This window comes from Gigantopelta aegis, chromosome 4 (genome assembly GCF_016097555.1).
Source record: "Gigantopelta aegis isolate Gae_Host chromosome 4, Gae_host_genome, whole genome shotgun sequence".
Classification (NCBI taxonomy): Eukaryota; Metazoa; Mollusca; class Gastropoda; order Neomphalida; family Peltospiridae; genus Gigantopelta; species Gigantopelta aegis.
The window spans coordinates 57,674,591-57,694,439 of record NC_054702.1 but is presented as its reverse complement, the minus strand read 5'-3'; the positions used below and the strand labels follow the sequence as shown (position 1 = coordinate 57,694,439).

Sequence of the window (19,849 nt, the reverse complement as noted above, 5' to 3'; positions counted from 1 at the left end):
TATTTGAATGACTTCGGTATTTGAATGACGTCACATTGCAAATAAACTCTGCATGACGTGTCCTTTTCATGAACGCTAGAAAACAAGTGTTTGTCATCAAACTGGTACTCTTCTTTTTTTTTTTTGTACTGCCCTATGTACAAAATGTCAGCATCACATCTAGTCAATGACGCAATCCCATTCACTCAGCTCAGTCTTTGCTGGTCCGATCAACAATTCAGTCATTGTGTGTAAACACCTCATTAACTGATGCAAGCTTCGTGCCAAAATCTAAACTGTACATTGTCTTGTTGCACATTATGACATCGTTTAAGTTTATGTGTGATGTAGGTCACTTGCTGACCCAATTCGTAGAAAAATAACGTGTAGTACTTAGGTCTTGACATCTGTTTACTTCTGCATTGTCACTTGTTTGCAGTTGGTTTGTAATAAATAAAATACTAAACTAGACTGCCTGTCATACTATTTTTATGAAACTCGTGAACAGTGTTTGTATTTGACTCGCTTTTGCTCGTCATATACCAAAACTGTTGACTTGTTTCATAAAATGGTATGACAGGCAAGCTCGTTTAGTATTCTATATATATATATATATATATATATATATATATATATATATATATATATATATATATATATATATAATGGTAGTTATATCAGGTTTATAGATATTTGATCTAATGGAGAACAAAATTTTAATAATAAGTAATAATAAATAATAAAAAAACATATTACAGTGCCCAAGATTAATATGCATACATTTTTACTATTGGTTTCATCCTACCAGGAGCAGGATGACACAAACCATTCGGAGTCCTGTGAATCAGCTCAGGTATACATGTAGTTTTACATTATTCACCAGTTACGGTAGCTTTCTTTTTTACGGCCTGGACGTAGCCCAGTTGTAAAGTGCTCGCTTGATATGTGGTCGGTTTGGGAATGATCCCCATCGGTGGGCCCATTGGGCTATTTCTCATTCCAGTCAATGCACCACAACTGGTATATCAAGGCCATGGTATGTGCTACCCTGTCTGTGGTATGGTGCATATAAAAGATCCCTTGCTACTAATGGAAAAATGTAGCGGGTTTCATCTCTAAGACTATGTCTAACTTACCAATGTTTGACATCCAAGAGCCTATAATTAATAAAACAATGTGCTCTAGTGGTGTCGTTAAACAAAACAAACTTAATGAAAAATAATATTACATAAAAAAAGAAAAGGTGTTTATGCTAAAAATGAAAAAACCCCATTGTAATTCCTGTTTATATGATTGAATATTCAAAGGTGTTACAAATAGCTGCTGATTGCAATAGTAATAATTTTATTGAGAGAATATGTGTTTAATTTTATGTTCATTGCAATATCCTGTTTTCAGTAACTGATACTGCCTGCAAACAGGCAAAATGTAATACTGTACCTAACTTCAGAGCTACCAGCTTTCTGGAATTTTCATCCTGTATTCAGAATTGAAATCAAATATCTGGAATTCAAATTCACTATTTCAAAGTCACTATCATGGGTTCTTTTTTAAAGCAACCATTTCTTATTACAATAAAACATGGCTTCTAGAATTTCCACACAGTGTCATGATTTCATGATTTCACTAACCAGTACATGACATTTTATTACTAATAGTTATATTGTTATGAATCTTTTTGGCTGTTGTTATTTTGTAGATATGTCAAACATGGCATTATTGTGTGCTTTAAATAATTATTTTAGGAAAATGGCATTATTGCATGCTCTAAATAATTTTTTGGAAAAGTGTGTTCGCATGCTTAAATGAAAACATCAGGAAATTCTGGGGGAAAATTCCGTTTAGGTTGGTCGCCATGTTACCTTTAGTTTGTATCTTCAAAATTTTCAGTATTAAAAGCATAGTTTGGCTGGCAAAAACAAGAAGTACTATCAAAGTTACCTTATTACAAAATGTTCTGGGTTACGTGATTCCAAATTGAAAATTATTTGATGTGAAAAAAAGCAGGATACATAATTTGTTGTTCTTCTTCATTCATTTATTTATCATCGTTTATTTTTATTTATTTATTTATTTTAATTATTATTTATTTATTTCATTTATTATGCTAGAAAGTGCTTTTGACGTTTGTTATATGAAAAGAACATCATACATGCATATTATATATGGGGAAAAAAGAAGACAAAGAAAAACCCTCCGTGTTAATTTTTTTACGGTACTACATAATTAGCACTATCAATATCATATCTCAAAATTTAAAAAAAATAAAATAAAAAGAGTAGTAGGTGATCTTCTAAATAACCAGTTACAAGTTAACATTTTGTCTTAAAATTAAAGATAATGGCACCATCCACTATTCAGTCTTCTGATTAAAAACAGATACAGTTGTATATCATAATTCTGTTGGGAAAAATGATCTTTCTAAACCTAAGGATGGCACACACACCATCACATTCAGTCACACACACATACACACTGTTGGGAAACACACACACACACACACACACAAACACACACACACACACTCACACCACTGACCATTCATTCTTAAGTAGTTCGTATATTATGTACCTTATTCAAAAGATTTAGGTTTATTTTTCTTCTGAGAACAAAAGGATGAAATCCAACCACTTTCCAAATTACACATGCACACACACATACACGCATGCATCCCTACCTGGAGGGGAGGGGGTAGGTCAATATTGTTTGCAGTAGTACATCTCAATTGCTGATGTATTTTTTTGTGCTGTGGTGTTGTTAAACATTCATTCGTTCATTCATTCGTTTGTTGGTTGGTTGGTTGGTTGGTTTGTTCATTCATTCGTTCGTTCATACATACATTCATTCATTCATTCATTCATTCATTCATTGCTGTATTCCTACTAGCTCATGAAAAACATCCAGATTTAGTTCTTTTCGTAACCATTAAACATTTTTCTTTATAACATACCCGGTATTCAAAAAACAACAACAAAATCACAGAGAAACATTCAAATATCTGACACACTGAAGCTGTCTATTTCACCAAGCCCTAAGAATATTCTATTCGGTCCAACTGTATAGATCTTTTTAATTTATAATGTCCATATATTGTGGGGGTGGACTTTCTTTCTGTATTTTGAATACTGTTTTTAGGATTTTGTTTTAGGCCAGGACTATTATTGATATTGTTATTAGTTTTTTGTGTGTACATTTTACATTTATATATTTATTTATAAACATTAGATCTGTTATGTAAAGTTATTGTATTAACTGTGTGGTTATGAATTAAAAAAAAGAGTTAAATAATAATAATAATAAAAAGAATATTCTATAAATGCCCAAAGTTTTGCATGAGATTTTTATGGCTTGTAATATACTGAACTCTGCTAAAGATGTGTCAGTAAAATTTGTAGTTGTAAAAAGAATACAAGAAAAAATAATAAAACAATTGACTAATTGTATATAACTGGATGTATTTCTGGCAGGCAATAAATAATTTGTACAAGGGTTGAGGTTATTGTTTGTCTTACAAGAGTTTCACACATGCAATAGCAATAACAGCTGAAAATTGGGTGATGCGTTTTTATCGGAGTTCATGCATTCACTTTATTTACAGATACATGTGAATAATAACCTCATATTTGTTTTCTTTCTATTTTAGGATGAAGATAATTTGGAAGCCTACAAAGCATGGTTAAAGACCAAGCAATCACAAATGCATCGAGAAAAATTGTTGAAAAAGAGAGAGGAACAAGAAAAGAAGGAAGGATTCTATCTGGCTTCACGGGAAGACTGTGATAAAGCTTTTAGAGAGTGAGTATTGTCAAACTATCATGTTCTGATCGAATGAAAAAAAACAGTACAGTTTTAGCGGTCATGATTTCTGCCAGAGGGTAAAACAGGTATGGCGTCATACCCAAATATTAACTTTTAAAGTTAACTTTTTGACAAAATTAATTACTCTTATCATTACTGTATGATTTTCTTAACCCTAACCCTTAACTTAACCCATTTTCTTTCTTAGGGAGGCCCCTCATACCCCCTGTTGACTGTGGTTGCATTCAATTCAATAGCGCTATACCCAAAAATTTCTTTCTGGCAGAAACACTGGCAGTTATATATGATGAATTTGTTAAGAGAAGGCAGGATATGGCCCAGTGGTAAAGTGCTCATCTTATGTGAGGTCAGAATAGGATCGATCCCCGTCGGTGGGTCCATTGGGCTATTTCTTGTTCCAGCAAGTGCACCATGACTGGTATATCAAAGGCCATGGTATGTGCTATCCTGTCTTTGGGATGGTGCATATAAAAGACACCTTGCTACTAATGGAAAAAATGTAGCACGTTTCCTCTCTTAAGACTATATGTCAGAATTACCAAATGTTTGACATCCAATAGCAGATGAATAATAAATCAATGTGCTCTAGTAGTGTCATTAAACAAAACAACATTTATTTTCCTATAGCAATTTTAAACAAGCAAAATGAAAAACCAAAAATTATCCTTTCAACCGACAGCAATATTTTTTATCCAGCAGCAAAAGACCTCAAAAAAAGAAAAAGAAAAAAAAGACCTCCATTGGTAAAGTCTGTGAACTATGGCAATTATTATCACAGCTTTGGCAGTTGACATTGGTGCTGCTATTAAGGTCGAGCTCTGGTTTATAACATTAGGAAAACATTGTCTAAACCAGGAGTTTTTATTTACAAAATCTACTGTACTGTGGTATTTATTATACATACCTGTATCTTAAATATTATTTTTCCTTTTCAGGTGGTTAAAAAAGAAAAATATAGAAATCCGAAAGGCCCGTGCTTCCGAGAAACATCGAAACAAGACTCACAAAGCAACACTTCGCCGGTCACGCAAAACCATGGCACTGATGTGTGCTATTAAACAATCTCAGTCATTTAAATATGTTGATTACTATGGTTACAGATTCTGATAACATTAACTGTTCATGTTTCTGTTTCTAAGATTAATCATAGAATTCTTACTGCTGATGTATTTATAGTAACCATGAAATTTTCATAAAAAGTTAAAGTAGTTTAATAGATAATATATTTAACTGATTATACGGTTTTAATAGATAATAATATTTATATAAATTATATTTTAAAAAAAGGTGTCCACTTTTGGTATGGAGACTGAAGTTAAATTATGATATGTACTTAAAATATTAACTTGTATACGTTTTCTGTTATAATTCTGAGCAGTTCATTTATTTTAAGATAACACTTTTAAAAAGCTTTGCCATAACAAAAACATTATATATTATAAACAAAACTGGTTATGAAAATTAAAATTAAAAAGTATGAAAAATTAAACAGTGTGTTTTATGCAGTCTAATATTAGATTGATGAGATTAATCAATTTGTTTTCAACTTAAGCTTTCCAGTATGTAAGGACTATTTAATAGAACAATAATACTTTTCATCTGTATACAGTGTTGCGGCATTCAGCCAAAGTTTGTGCACACTTTAAAGCTAATTTTGATTATAAAGCTTGTGGTATAATGTGAATACAATTATTTTGGGGCAATTTATTCTCATTGGGCAAAGTGTGTGTACCTACTTGCTTTCATTGGCTTCCATCCCAGTTGGTAATAAAATATTTCAAAACAAAATAAAGCTAGCCTCTTCCTGGGAATTCATGATGCCGTATTAATATCAGTGCTGTAAGTGACAAACACTTTGAATAAAGTGCTCCTACGGACTGTAGATATTGGGCATTTCCCAATTAGCTCAGTTGATAGAGTGCAGGGACCAATTTCACAAAATGCCATAAGCTTCTTTTTTTTGTTTAATGTAAATATAAATCTACGACTAGAGAACCATTTCTGTAAGTACAAACAGTACAAATAACAAATTTCGAAATATGTATAAATCATCTTCTTTCATTCTAACTGATTGGTCTTTCATAATGGTGTAATTTTTACCTGAGAGAGATGCCAAAATAGATAAATGTTCCACAGGTGTCAAATGGCTGGACAAAATTTTTTAAATGTTTTGTGAAATTGGCTCATGGACTCTTGAAACAGAGTCTCAGGTTCAAATCCCCTCACTGGAGATTGATTTGTACATTATATTTAGAGCCAATACAGGGACTGTGTGTGTGTTCTTAACACGTCATAATAAAGATACCTGCTCATGGTCTACAGCTCCAGAATGTAGCATCACTTGAGGATGGAAAATGTAGTAATATTTGGTTTAAAGTGCTCCTTACTGGTAGTTCAACTGGTAGAGTCTCTGGTTTGAATTCTCTCACTGGATGTTGATTTATATTATGTTACAAACTATAGTAACTTGCACAGAACAAATGACATGTACAGGGTTTTAATAACCATAAGAGTCAAGTCCATCAAAAGAGCACAGGATTGGACTTTTCAACACTCCTCAAAGATAAACTTGTTTTACTATATAATATGTCTCTGTTTAAAAGAATTACTAACTGCTGCTGCCATGTACATAATATGTCAGATATTTCCCATCATCACCTGTGTTGTAAACTGAGGAATGTCCTTGACTGAACAGATTTGGGTTGTGATATTTTACTGATATAAAATAATAATAATAATAATAATAATTTTGTGATGTGGTATTTTAAGATTAAAATGTTTGTGTTGTAGCATTTTACTGATATTCAAATAAGATTTAAAAAATTTCGGTTGTGGAGTGTCAAGAGAATTTGTAAATGCTTGTTCACGAGGTGTGAAAAAAACAACCTATTTCAAGCAAGAAACAAAATGTTAGACATAAAAACCACATATGGTTGCAAGAGGACAAAGTACCTTTAATATAAAGTTGCTCATAATCTATGGTTGATGTGAAAACTAATCCTGTTTCCTACATTTTTATTTTAATATATTGTAATAAAAGAGCTGTCTCTATTTTTATAAAATTGTATTTCTTATAATGGTAACAAGCATGTTGTTTTGTTCATTGCAAATAATTAACCTATTAATGAGAAAGTGTAAAAGTGTTGTGAATATATATGTTGTTATTTTATTTATTCTTAGACTAATATGTAACACAAATTTAGTGATGTGTACGAAAGAAGTTTTTCCATCATATTGACAACCCACTGTTTTCCTTTAAGTTACGTCACCCCAATTTTATTTCTTTAATTGTTGATTCACAAGGGAATAAACATTTAAATTCTTCACCATCATATTATTATGGGTACCAGGGGGTATGATGAAAGTTAAATATTTGCATTTGATACACCTAAATAGTTGGAGAGGGAACTCAAGATTTAAATGTTTTCCAACTATTTTGAAATTGATGAAAAGAAAAATAGAAACCAGGGGCCCATTTTACGAAGCGATCTTAGGGCTAAGATCACCTTTAGTGCATTTATTAATTATACACTTAGAGAGATCTTAGCACTAAGATTGCTTTGTAAATTGAGGCCCTAACTACATTTTCCTTTTTATTTTGGAAGTAACAGCTTTTGGTGTACACAGTTCATAAACTAACAACTGGAAATGGAGCTGTTTTTAAGGCTGTTCAGTTATCATATTTTCACAATCTTACAAAGTGTATACTCACTCACTCACTCTCTCACTCTCACTCGTTTTTTTTTCTTCTTCTGTTTTGGTGGGCAACTCCCACCCCTCACCTAAAAGAATACACTTAAAAATGTTGAATTCAAAGAGCAAATTTTATCAACATTTTAATTTTCATTTTAAATGCATACACTGGCTATAAACTTCCCTTTTTCTTGAGTTGATAATTATGAATGACCCCTTGTATGATTACAAAACTGTAAACAGTGTTAATTTAAACATTTATTCATTCATTTTTCTAATATTTAATTGCCAAAACAAAACGTTTGGGGTTTTTTCCATCTTTTTAAACAGTTGATAGGTCTGATAATTTATTTAATGCAAGGTAATTTAAAATATTCATATGTAACTCCACAAAATACTAACACTAAGACACTTTTATATAGTAGGCATAGAAATGTGATTATGATAAATACTTCTTTTTTTCACTTTTATACAAACAATCATTTTGATAATTAGTTTTACATTAATATAATAAGCAATTATATCTAATTTTCATTAGCTGTATCGGTAGATTAGATGTCCACTAAGCACACTAACTATTCATTATTTAAAAGGTGACTGGTTATTTTATTTTACTTAGTTGTAATAATTTATTACTGTAGAAACCAATACATAATGTAACACAAAATGAAATATCCCTAATGAAACCTAACTTACTATTATTTGTCATAAGCATTGGAAGATGGCAGCAGCTGGATGTGGGGGCAGTTATACATTGATTTGCCTTTCAGTCTTGGTGGATGGAGCCATGCATAATCTTTAGAGTTGAGAAGACTATTTCCTCTCTCCCACACACCCACTTCTGATGCCTATGCTTAGTTGTTTACTAGAACTATACTATATTTATGCCTGCACAACTTGTAACACAGCATTCAGAAAACGTATTTGGGTCTTTTTAGAGAAGACAGAGTGAAAAGTGTCTCCGATGGATGAATATGGCTTAAATGTCAATGTGAAGATATAAATAGAGCTTCAGAGTTAACAGTAATAGCAAAATATTTCATTCTATTCAATGTTTCGTATATACTCAACAAAATTAATTAAGAGCAAGTATACCTTTAGTCCGTTTTTGATGGTGGTGTATGAGCGTATTACATGTATATTAACACATTTTGATCCCAGATGATTTCTAAATGTTCATTAAATTTTTATCAGTAATGCATGCAAAAATTTGCATGGGATGATTTTTTCAGGCATTAATGAAAATTTTAGCAAACTTTCTCTTCTGTTTTTTTAAATGCTAAAAACATCTACTGGTCCTTTTTAATTATTTTTGTGAGTATAATTTGTTAAACCGTGTACAATAAAATAATTATTACAAGTGCCTTGATTGCATTCAGGATATTATGGCACCATCTTCTCACACTGGTATTTAGCAGCATAGCCAGCTGTGTTTATCTATTGTTTAGTAAACATTTTCATAGGTGATTCAGGTTTTTCCCCCATAAATTTCACATGCATACAATCCATTTGTCTAGACAATGTGGTGAGGGTGGATTGTGGACAGTGTACATTTAAAAACAATAAATAATGGAATGGATTTTCACTAAAATTACTTTTTTAAAGAAATAATTTTCAGGACATTGGTAAGGCGAGAAGAGCTGACCTCTTTAAAAAAATATGCTTTGTATGCGTGTGAATATTATGGAGACATAAAAACAGATGACCCTTACAACTTTATCATTGTTTCTTACTTACACTTATTTGTTTTATGTTGTTTTGTTTTTGTTTCCGTGAAACTTCATTTCTCAGGCACAAAAGGCTTCCTTTTAAAAACTGATATGTTTATATATATTTTTTGTAGAATCAGGTATTTTTGAAACATTGCAGTGTATTTAATGCAGTGGGCTTGATAAAACATAACGTTTGTGTCACATGTAGAATCAGGGCTACATTGTATGTAATAAAGGTTACATACTAGTGGCTGATCTTGTTATGGATTTCAAATTTTAATTTTAGACTTTTTGTTTTTATCTCTGTTTATGGACAAGAAAATCTTTATAAATCTTTGCTCAGACATGCATTTTGTCAACCTACCAGCACAGATGTTTAAGAATATGCAAAAGTTTAACCTACTTGTTCAGTCTGGATCATTTGTGATAATTTTAATGAACTAAACTTGGATAAAAAAAAAAAATAATAATAAATCTGTTAGTTCACTATAGCAAAGAATATATCTTGCTTGATTATAGTTAAGACACTTTTGCTTTATTTTATCTCATGTGACTCAAAAAAATAAAATAATTGGATGATGAATATTTATGAAGTCTTATTAAAAGAGGCTAATACACATCTTTTCTCTATTCTGTATTAATTACAGGGGTTGAAACAGTATGTAGAGGTCAGTGATTAACCCTTTTTTTAGGCATATACTAAAAAAATGAGTTCACCTTTGGAGACCAGGTAATTATTTCAACCCCTGAATTACCTCAGTATTTTTACATTTTAATTTGCACGATTATGCTGTCCATTACATCTGCTCTGTTTAGTTATTACTTGTTTTAGTTGCTTTTACTACAAGACAATCACTAACACTGCAATCACCAATTATTCTAGGACTATATAGCAGTTAAAGAAAACCCGTCCTTCATCACAGCCATCTCCGTTCACAAATACAAAAACCAACAAATGATTATGATCATGTTGTTTGTGGGTTTACTTTAAATTAGATCTACAAAATAGTTTTTGTTTTGAATTGGTTGATGCATAATGGAACCTATTACCTTCTGGTGAATGTTTCAAGTATCCTCTTTTAAAATCTTTTATCATCACAGTTCTCTCTGGAATTATGGGTGACCAAACTTACCTTGTTTTAACTGGTATGTATGCATAAAATCAATCAATTAAATTAGAAATACTGTCCCATTTTAAAATAAAAGGTTATAATTTGAAACATTTTAAATCTTTCTTTTTTCTCGTAAGGTGAGGGTTAAAGGAGTTCCTCAATGCTTATGTTTGTACTTTATTAATGACTGAAACATTAAGGACCATAGTACTATTCCAGAGAGTATTTCAACAGATGTTGTGATGTTAAATTAATTCAGCTGTTTACTTTTGGCACTGAATTCACTTGATCCACTTAGTTGCATAACGGAACCTATAATTTTTTACGCATTTGTGTATTTAATTTTTGACATTTCTGTACAAGTCTGGTGTGTGGTCATAATGGTTTATAAATATGATGTCTGGAGTAATAATGTTTTAACAAAACTTGTTCATGGATTCCAGAAAAATTGCTGTTAGCCTTTTCTTTGTTCACAATATTTTGAAAAACAAAATCTACTTTTGTATGTTATTGTCTGTGCCAAATTAAATTCAATAAAAAGAAATACTTAGTAGTTTTTGTTTGTTTTATTGGTATTTATTGACATTTAGAAGACACTATCTCTCTGAAGCCTGAGGTGTTTGGGTCATAGGAAGGAATGAAATGTTTTATTTAACGACACACTCATCACATTTTATTTACGGTTATATGGCATCGGACATATTGTTAAGGACCACACAGATAATGAGAGAGGAAATCTGCTGTCACCACTTCATGGGCTACTCTTTTTGATTAGCAGCAAGGGATCTTTTATATGCACCATCTCACAGACAGGATAGTACATACCATGGCCTGTGTTACAACAGTTGTGGAGCACTGGCTGGAATGAGAAAGCCCAATGGGATCCTAGATCGATTGTGCATCAGGCGAGCGCTGTACCACTGAGCTATATCCTGGCCCGTGCCCGAGTACCCGTGGAGACCCTAGTAAAGTGCATATAAAAGATCTTGTGCTTGTGATGAAAAATTGTAGCAAGTTTCCTGTAATGAATAGAGATGGAACAACATAGGTGTAAGATGACATTCACCAAATAGCCATATGCAAATTACAGTTGAAATTGGCAAATACATTTTATTATTAATTTGCCAGAAAGCTAATTTTAAAACCTGCATACCCTTAGTTGGTTGCTGGTTGAAACTTTAATTTTGCTGTATACAGTTGAAACTATTCTAATGGCCACCTGTATATAACGGCCACCATAAATCCAACCCAATGAATTTCTTTCTTAATTTTACCTGTATATAACAGCCACCTGTTCAGTGTGGTCAGCAGTCACTATTTTGTGACCAAAATGAATGGTTGAACCTGATATAATAGCTACAAAATTATAATCACCACCATTTTTGCCCAAAATAGACAGTTGAACATGCAATAATTGTCACAAGATATATATAAGTATTGGCCTGTACCAGTCACAATATAAAGTTATTGTTTTACTTAAGTTGAAACAAAACAGGTACATGCTCCAGTGCATCATTAATTGTATTTGCATTTTTATCTGTATGATATAGGCCTACTGTAGTTGGTCATTTAATTTGAAAGACTACTTGTTATTGGTTGAAGTAAGGCTTACATTGAACTTAAACATATGTTTGACCTATCAACACTGACAAGTAGTGTATTCCAAGATGTGTGATTGCTGCTGTTAATGAGCAGTTGCGACAGTGTGCCACGATGCTTGTTTAGCCATTACACACTGACAAACTGGCCCGTTTGTTAATGTATAATGATTTCTTTCCTGCAACTTTTTGCGTGTCGTGTATTAATTTGATAGGTAACAGAATGTAGTGAAAATCCATCAAAGATTAATTACTTTTTTAAAAAGGTGTATAATAGAGTGAGTTTCAACAAAATATTAATTTTATGCTTTGAATAACATTTTTATATAGTAAAAATTATGTTTTTCTCTCTCTTATTTTATATTTTTGTGACGACTGTTGATAATTTATGCATTCCAGTTTAGTAGTTGGGTTTTTTATTGTAAATTATTTTATATGAGTTTTTCTTTACCTGTATATAACAGCCACCTGTCCATAACAGCCACTTTTGCCACATCACTTGAGTGACCTTTATATACAGGTTCGGCTATGTGATCCAATTTACAAAATTGCTAAAGATGTGTGTGTGTGTGTGTGTGTGTGTGTGTGTGTATGTGTGATTTAAAAAAAAAATTGGCACTGCAGTCAAGGAGCACATAATATTGGGATGTGGAGGGGGGGGGGTGTAACAATGGGTTCACTGAATGAGGTATATATTGCAAGAACAGCAGATTTAACCATCTTCACAAGGTATGTGGTTTAATTTAGAAATTGTCATTACAGTATTAAAAAATACAGACAACTTAGCATAGCTTATAACTTAAATAATTATATTTTAAGAATGAAGTTTTGATTTTGATTCAGTATATATATATATCTAGTATGATAGCCATCCATTAGATGGGATTTAGAATTAAAAACAATTTGATAAACTTAACTCTGTTTCAAATGCAGTTGAAAGAGTCATCTGGGGAACATTCATATTAAATATGATTGCTATTCATTAAAGGATTCCAGAGTAAAAGGCAATTAGAGAAACTTGAACCTAATATTAACAAAGTTTTAAATTACCTTCTCCGGACCATGGTCACAATGGTGAACATCAGTGGCAGTTTATTTAATCACTTGAACACTTTTGTCTTGTACTTCACTACCCAAAATCTACAGATTTTATCTGAAGACTAGTAAATGCTTATGTTGGTAATTAGTTGAAGTGTTCAGAACTATAAAACATTGTACAGTTCAACAGGAGGCATGTTTAGAAGATATTTATGAAGACTTTGTTAAAGGTATAATTTTTTTTAGCACATGCCAAACCATCAGATCAAGACCCTGTTTAGAAATTCTGTAAATATTTGGACAATCAATATCCAGATGGACATAAATAAATGAATATTCTAAGAAAGATACTACATGTATAAGTTTCACCCAGAAGTACAACAAAGGTTTTTTTTCTTAAAAAAAGGAAGGAAGGAAATGTTTTAAGAACGCACTCAACACATTTCATTTTACGGTTATATGGCGTCAGACATATGGTTAAGGACTATCAAAAAAAAATAAAAAAAAATAAAAATTCAAGAGCTGAAGGCCATTAAAGACCACAGGCACATGCCCCCCCCCCCCCCCCACATTCCTACACAGTGAAGACCATTAACCAAACTTGAAACAAACGCTACCCTATATCTTAAGCTAAATAACACAGTCTTACAAATGCATCACAAATAATAGCTAACATCTACCAGAATGATGTCCTTACACAAAAAAGAGGCGGGACGTAGCCCTGTGGTAAAGGCTCGCTCGATGTGCGGTCATCTGGGATCGATCCCCATCAGTGGGCCCATTGGGCTATTTCTCATTCCAGCCAGTGTACCACGACAGGTATATCAAGTGCCATGGTGTGTACTATCCTGTTTGTGGGATGGTGCATATAAAAGATCCCTTGCTACTAATGGAAAAATGTAATCGGTTTCCTTTCTATGACTGTCAACATTACCATGTTTGACATCCAATAGCAGATGAAAAACAAATCATTGTGCTCTAGTGGTGTCATTAAAAAAAAAACTTCTTCTTTGTCATATCTGCTTATACTGAGGATCCTAGCTGCTAATTGTAATGAGTAACCTATGTAAGCATCTTAAGGAAATAGGTGTCTGAAGCAGGAGAGGGGGGTACAGGGGGCACTTTTCCTCTCAACTCTGAAAATAATGCATTGCCACTTCCTCCCCCTTCCCCATTGAAAATCAAATACATAGCTGTCTCCTTCCCAGTCACTGTCATCGTCTTATACCTAGAGGCAGCTTATGGCCTAATGGTGAAGCACTCACCTGATGTGCAGTCAGTCTAAGATTGATCCTGGCTAGTTCTCATTTCAGCCAGTTCACTGCAACTGATATATCAAAGGCTCTGGTATGTGTTGTCCTGTCTGTGGGATAGTGCATATAAACGATCCAATAATGAAAAAATGTAGCGGGTTTCCTCTCTAAGACTATAATATGTCAAAATCATCAAATGTTTGACATCCAATAGCTAATACATTGTAGTTAATAAATCAATGTGCTCTAGTGGTGTTGTCAAACAAAACAAACTTCTTCTTTTTTGTGATTCCTATATCCATGTATGGGTAGAACTTTTACCACCAGACTTTAAAGATTGTACTGAGATATCTTTAAACAGAAATTCCTTTACTGTATAAGATTTAGCACCACTGTAGGAGTGAGGTTTCATGGGTCAGGATAAATTATCTCAGTGAATCCATTGCTTTTAACTCCATCCCAACCATTCCCTCACATGATAAATCAATGGCTGTGGTATGTGCTGTCCATATGAAAGATCCCTTTTTCTGTTTGTTAGGGATAATCTACATGGATTCTTGGAAGCAGTAGTTTTCTAGCTCCTCCATCATGGGGCCTACCCGTAACCAGACATCAAACTGCCATATTTAAAAGGTGCTGGGGTCTTATTAAGCAAAATAATATTTACTTTTTCTTCAAAATTTAAGAAAACTTCAAATTTGAAGAGTTTATAGTTTTTTGTATAAAAAATAAACTCCACACCATCCCAGTCCCAACAAGTATCAATGGTTATTATAAGCTATCCTGTTTATGAAAAAATTCACATAAAATATATTCCATACAAGTTCAATTACAAGTAGCCTATGTGGTGGGCGTGGGTTGCAATAAACATATGTTAGACACGACATGGCCATAAATTTAAAAAATGTGCTGAGGTATCATTTAAACAAACATTCCTTTCCTTTTTGTTAGTATCCGTAAAACTCGGTTGATTAATTCCGAAAAGTTCCGAATATAACAAACACACGAAAATAACCGAGGCTAAAATGGATCCATTTCCCAACTGAATGTCGTAATACCTTTGTTGACATCTCTTTTAATTAACTATATACTCATGTAAACAACAAGTTTGATGTTTATGCTTAAATTTTGTTGATTTTAAAATATTCATATACGTTTTAGTACATTAAAATGGGTAAAGTTGCAACGACAACCAGAAGTGGGTATACATTATTTGCCAAAATCCGGTGAAAATTTTCGTGATTTGTGCACAATTTGTTGCCAAAATTAACCACGATGAGTGAATTGAAATGGACTTGTTGAAAGGTATTGTTAGAATGCACATTAATTCAACAGTTTTAATGTTGGTATTTATGTTTTTACCCAATAGTTTGTGGAAAATACATATGCTAAGGTTTGTACTATTTGCCATTTTGATAGGTTGTCACTATGGTGCACTCTGCTGCTGCAAAGGCAAATACTGTATGCTGGTCGATTCGCCCCCCAAACCAGCTCGCCCACAAATAACTTGTCCCGATGGTTAATCAGCTCCCTGATCAGTCTTCACCTGAAAATATGAGTGATGGTTTTTGCTCCTCTCCACACTCCAGTGGAAATATTATTATATGAGTGCAAAATTGATAGGATGCAATATTGAATAAATTGTATTTAAAATTGGTTTTAAACAATATTTTAATTATTTCTTGCCATTCAAAAAAAGCAGGGTATTGGCAATCAGGAATTAGCCTACATTAAGGCATCTCCCAACATCTTACAATATGAAATTGCATATAATTGCTCACCTAGCACCATTTTAGGAGAGTTATCTTCATGTCACCTTGAATTTTCTCATTACAAAGACTGCCAAATTATGGTATTCATATGTTCTGACTAGTCCATTTGGGGGAGGGGAGGCACTGTGCTCACCTTTTGTCGACCCCTTTACTTTAATGTTTTCCCACTTCACTTTATTTTTCTGCACTCTGATACACTTTACTTTACCCACCTTCATTACTACTCACCCTGCTATTTCACAGTGGACAATAGTGGGGTTTTCACACTATGAGGAGATTGATTTTAGTCTGCAAATTTGACATCAAAGGTAGGGCTAGCTCAGGGTAAGTAGAACATTTTGCCCAATTAACTTCAAACATTACAAAAACTAAAGCCGTAACGATACAGGAGATCGTGATACGATACGTATGCCAATACTGCATGCATGTTCAGGGCTGGCTCTGAAATACGCCAATTGCAAATTTTAAGAACAATTGGCAAATTTTATTTTGATTTGGAGAAAACATTTCATGTAATAATTGGTATTTTATTGAAAAATAATATTGCACATTTAAAGAAAATTTGGCGAATGGTTTTGCTTACTCAGAGCTAGCCCTGATGTTCATAAGTTTCTGCTTCAACTTTTTTACCCAAAATTATTAAAATATGAATGTATCATATTGTATAGTGATACAGCTGTCCTGAATCGATGTATCATATCGTGGCCCACGTACCGTGATACGATACTGTATTGCCACATCATTATAGAAACAGTTTCTAACAAAATGTCAATTATTATATGAAATTATTTTACCAAATTCAAATCAAATTCACCAATTGCTTTTAAAATTTGCAATTGGTAGCCAGAGGTAGCCCTAAAAAGAAATAAGCTTTTTGTCATGAATCAAATCCAAAGATAAAACACCTCATTGGAATTTGGATCTGAGCACTAATAGTAATCAGTTCTGAACTTGAAAAAAAAAAGATTGAGTAGGACTTCCAGTCATGTGGGTGGTATGAGGCAATCACATTTTCGTTGAACTCTCATCTTTCTCATCTCTCCCAGTGCCAGGATTTGTGTAAAGTTTTTTGAAAAGCATGTCACCATTTGTGAGTCATTTGCAAAATATGAATAACTGCCAATAATTACTACAGGCATAAGACTTCAATTAATTGACTGTTTTATTCAAGGAAAAGAGCATAGGTAAATGTTTTTTCGAATGTCACAAGCGGCACACGAACGTGCACATGCTCCATGAAATTAAAGAAAGGCGAAATGTAGAATGTGGCTGAGTAATTTACTTGACTATGGAAAATAAGAAAACAATTTGTGAGTACTGTAGTGCTTTTGTGAGTGTTTGCAAGACAACCGACTAACATTTTGTGTAACCATATAAATAAAAAATGCGAATAAACTTATTATTTATTTCAATCAATATAAATCGGTGAACTTAACGCGTGCACGGGCACAAGCAAAAATAAGCAAAAGTCACAGAGAAACGCGACAATATCCAGTAGAGACTGAAAAGGATATCCTTTTGGCTCTTAAGTTTGACATAAAACTATAAAAACGAGAAAGTGGACTCAATGAAAGCAGACATCATGTCTGAACTTGGCTCCGAAGTTTAAAAAAATGACGGGTGAAGAAAGGATTAAATGAAAAGCTAGATGGCATTATGTTCGATACAGAAAAAAATACCAAGGACATACAAGATGTAAACAAACGATTGAACTTTGTTGAAAGTAAAATACAGAAAAGAATTAAAACTCTGGAAAAGCAACAATTGAGATTAGAAATACATGACCACAAACGAAATCTTTTAATTTATGGGCCCCTCTTGGAAGGAAATATAAAAATTGAGGATTCGGAAAAGGTTATACGCAAATTGTTTACTCAAAACCTTATGTTGGACAGCACGAAAGTTAGGGAAATGTTCCTTATAAATGTTCATCATATGCCTCGGAGAAATCAGGAAAGCTGGACTATACCCAGCCCAGGTGGGAGGTGAAGAAGTCTCGGTTGGACCTCCACCAAACATTGTTGTATTTGTTCACCAGGCCGACAGAGATTTGGTATTAAATTCAGCTTATCGCTTGAAAACAACTAAAATAACTGTTGGCACACATCTTACAGTAATGTTAAAGAAAGCCAGAAGAAAGTTAGTCAGGATTGCTTACAAGATCAGAAAGGAGAAAAACATTCTAACGAGAATTCGTCTGCTTGACACAACAGCTATTTTAGAAATTTGAAATAAAACATCTGATCCGTGGAAAATCTTACCCGGTATTGAGTTCAATGACTTAAAATGCCTACATTGTTTTCTATGTGCTATGTTTACAAACAAACATACGTGTTATATTGTCGGAATAATGTGGGAAATGAACAAGTGACAAAAATACTGGTGATTAATTGTGTATCGCTGCAGTGTACTGAATTATTGTACACTTTCATTTTACTGAACTGTTGTATATTTTATTTATTTTAACTATTCATTAGTAAGTAACCAGTAACATTTCATATGGAATGAATATGTTGGTGAACAAGCCAAAAAGAAATATTGGTGAAATGTCTATCCATGCAACTTGGGCCATATACATAACCAAGTAGGGGTTGTAGTATTAATGTAAATACTTATAAATATAGTAGCCTACCTATCATGGGATAACATATTGAGTGGTTCTTTAGACACACATTGGCTTAACAGATCGTCCATGTAGGGATGTGTACCAGTAGTTTAAAGGCTAATGAGGAGCCTATGTATCGCAGTAGACACATATGCCTATTGGGTTATGTGGACACAAACAATAGATCACAAGCTCTTTACTGAATTGTGGTACTTTTTCAGTTACTGTCAGTTAAATTGGAGCCTGTATTGGCACTTTAATATTTGTTTTCGGGGTCTGTTTTACAGTATTTGGTATCTTTATCTAGGGTCTTTGGGATAAAAGACAGTCTGGTAAAGTGTTTTATTAAGTATGCCATTATCCAGCATCCACCTACATGTATTATGAGCAATGTATTTTATTTTATTTTACCTATTTTTGGCTATTTTATTAAATTGGGAGGGAGGGGGGTGCAGACACATTAGGTTTCTGGTGTTGTTGTATTTATGTAAAGACAGGATTGTCAGAATTGACTTGCTTTATGTTGGTCAATCCTCAATTTTTTTTTGAATACATGTCTGATTGAAAGAGACTAAAGGCGTTTCAAGCAAGTAATATACCATAACAGAGCAAAGTCTACTATTTTATTTATTTTCCAGCATATGCAGTGTTTTTCAAGTATGTGCAAATATATCCATACACACACATTGTATTGAATGACAAAAGAGATGCGAGTTAATGCAGATATGTTCTATATATATCTAATTAATCTTGATAGAGTAAACTATGTCATGTCATATATCTGGATGTATAGCCAATAGATTAAAAAAATATTTGGACCAAATAATACATGTGAAAATCAAAAGGGTTTTCTACCAGGAAGATGCATAGCAGAAAATATTAGATTATTCTATGATTTGATGCATTATACTAGTGAAAACAATATATTCCGACATTAATCCTGCTAGTTGATTTCGAAAAAGCTTTTGATTCGGTATCTTGGAGATTCATCGAGAAAATGCTTAAATTGTTTAACTTTAGTCCAGACACTATAACATGGGTGAACATAATGAATTACGGTTGTAATTTAACAGTAATTCAAAACGGCTATTTCTCCACCTTCTTTCCTGTTGGGCGCAGCTGTAGGCAGGGCGATCCAGTGGCCCTATATCTCTTCATTTTATGTGCGGAAATTATGGCCAGCTTAATAAGAAAAGGACAATTAGAGGAATCATAATTAATAATCATGAATATAAAATGATGCAATAAGCAGATGATGCCGCTATAAC

The 19,849-nt window shown here is 33.0% G+C and overlaps 2 protein-coding genes across 6 annotated transcripts in view; both read left to right on the top strand.

Annotated features, from left to right (window-relative positions):
* Window positions 1-10,868, top strand: part of LOC121370815 (coiled-coil domain-containing protein 181-like) — a 33,411-nt gene extending 22,543 nt beyond the window's left edge. For 3 of the 5 annotated variants that reach the window (XM_041496297.1, XM_041496295.1, XM_041496296.1), the window contains exons 5-7: window positions 788-832; window positions 3,623-3,774; window positions 4,734-10,868. In XM_041496297.1, coding sequence (XP_041352231.1) covers window positions 788-832; window positions 3,623-3,774; window positions 4,734-4,905 — 369 coding nt within the window. In that variant the 3' untranslated portion in view covers window positions 4,906-10,868. The remainder of the gene's footprint in view (window positions 1-787; window positions 833-3,622; window positions 3,775-4,733) is intronic. The other 2 variants (XM_041496299.1, XM_041496298.1) reach the window with 1 other exon arrangement.
* Window positions 10,869-15,402: 4,534 nt separating this feature from the next.
* Window positions 15,403-19,849, top strand: part of LOC121370814 (sentrin-specific protease 6-like) — a 47,929-nt gene continuing 43,482 nt past the window's right edge. The window contains exon 1 of the mRNA XM_041496294.1: window positions 15,403-15,509. Within this exon, the coding sequence (XP_041352228.1) occupies window positions 15,494-15,509 (16 nt within the window). The 5' untranslated portion in view covers window positions 15,403-15,493. The remainder of the gene's footprint in view (window positions 15,510-19,849) is intronic.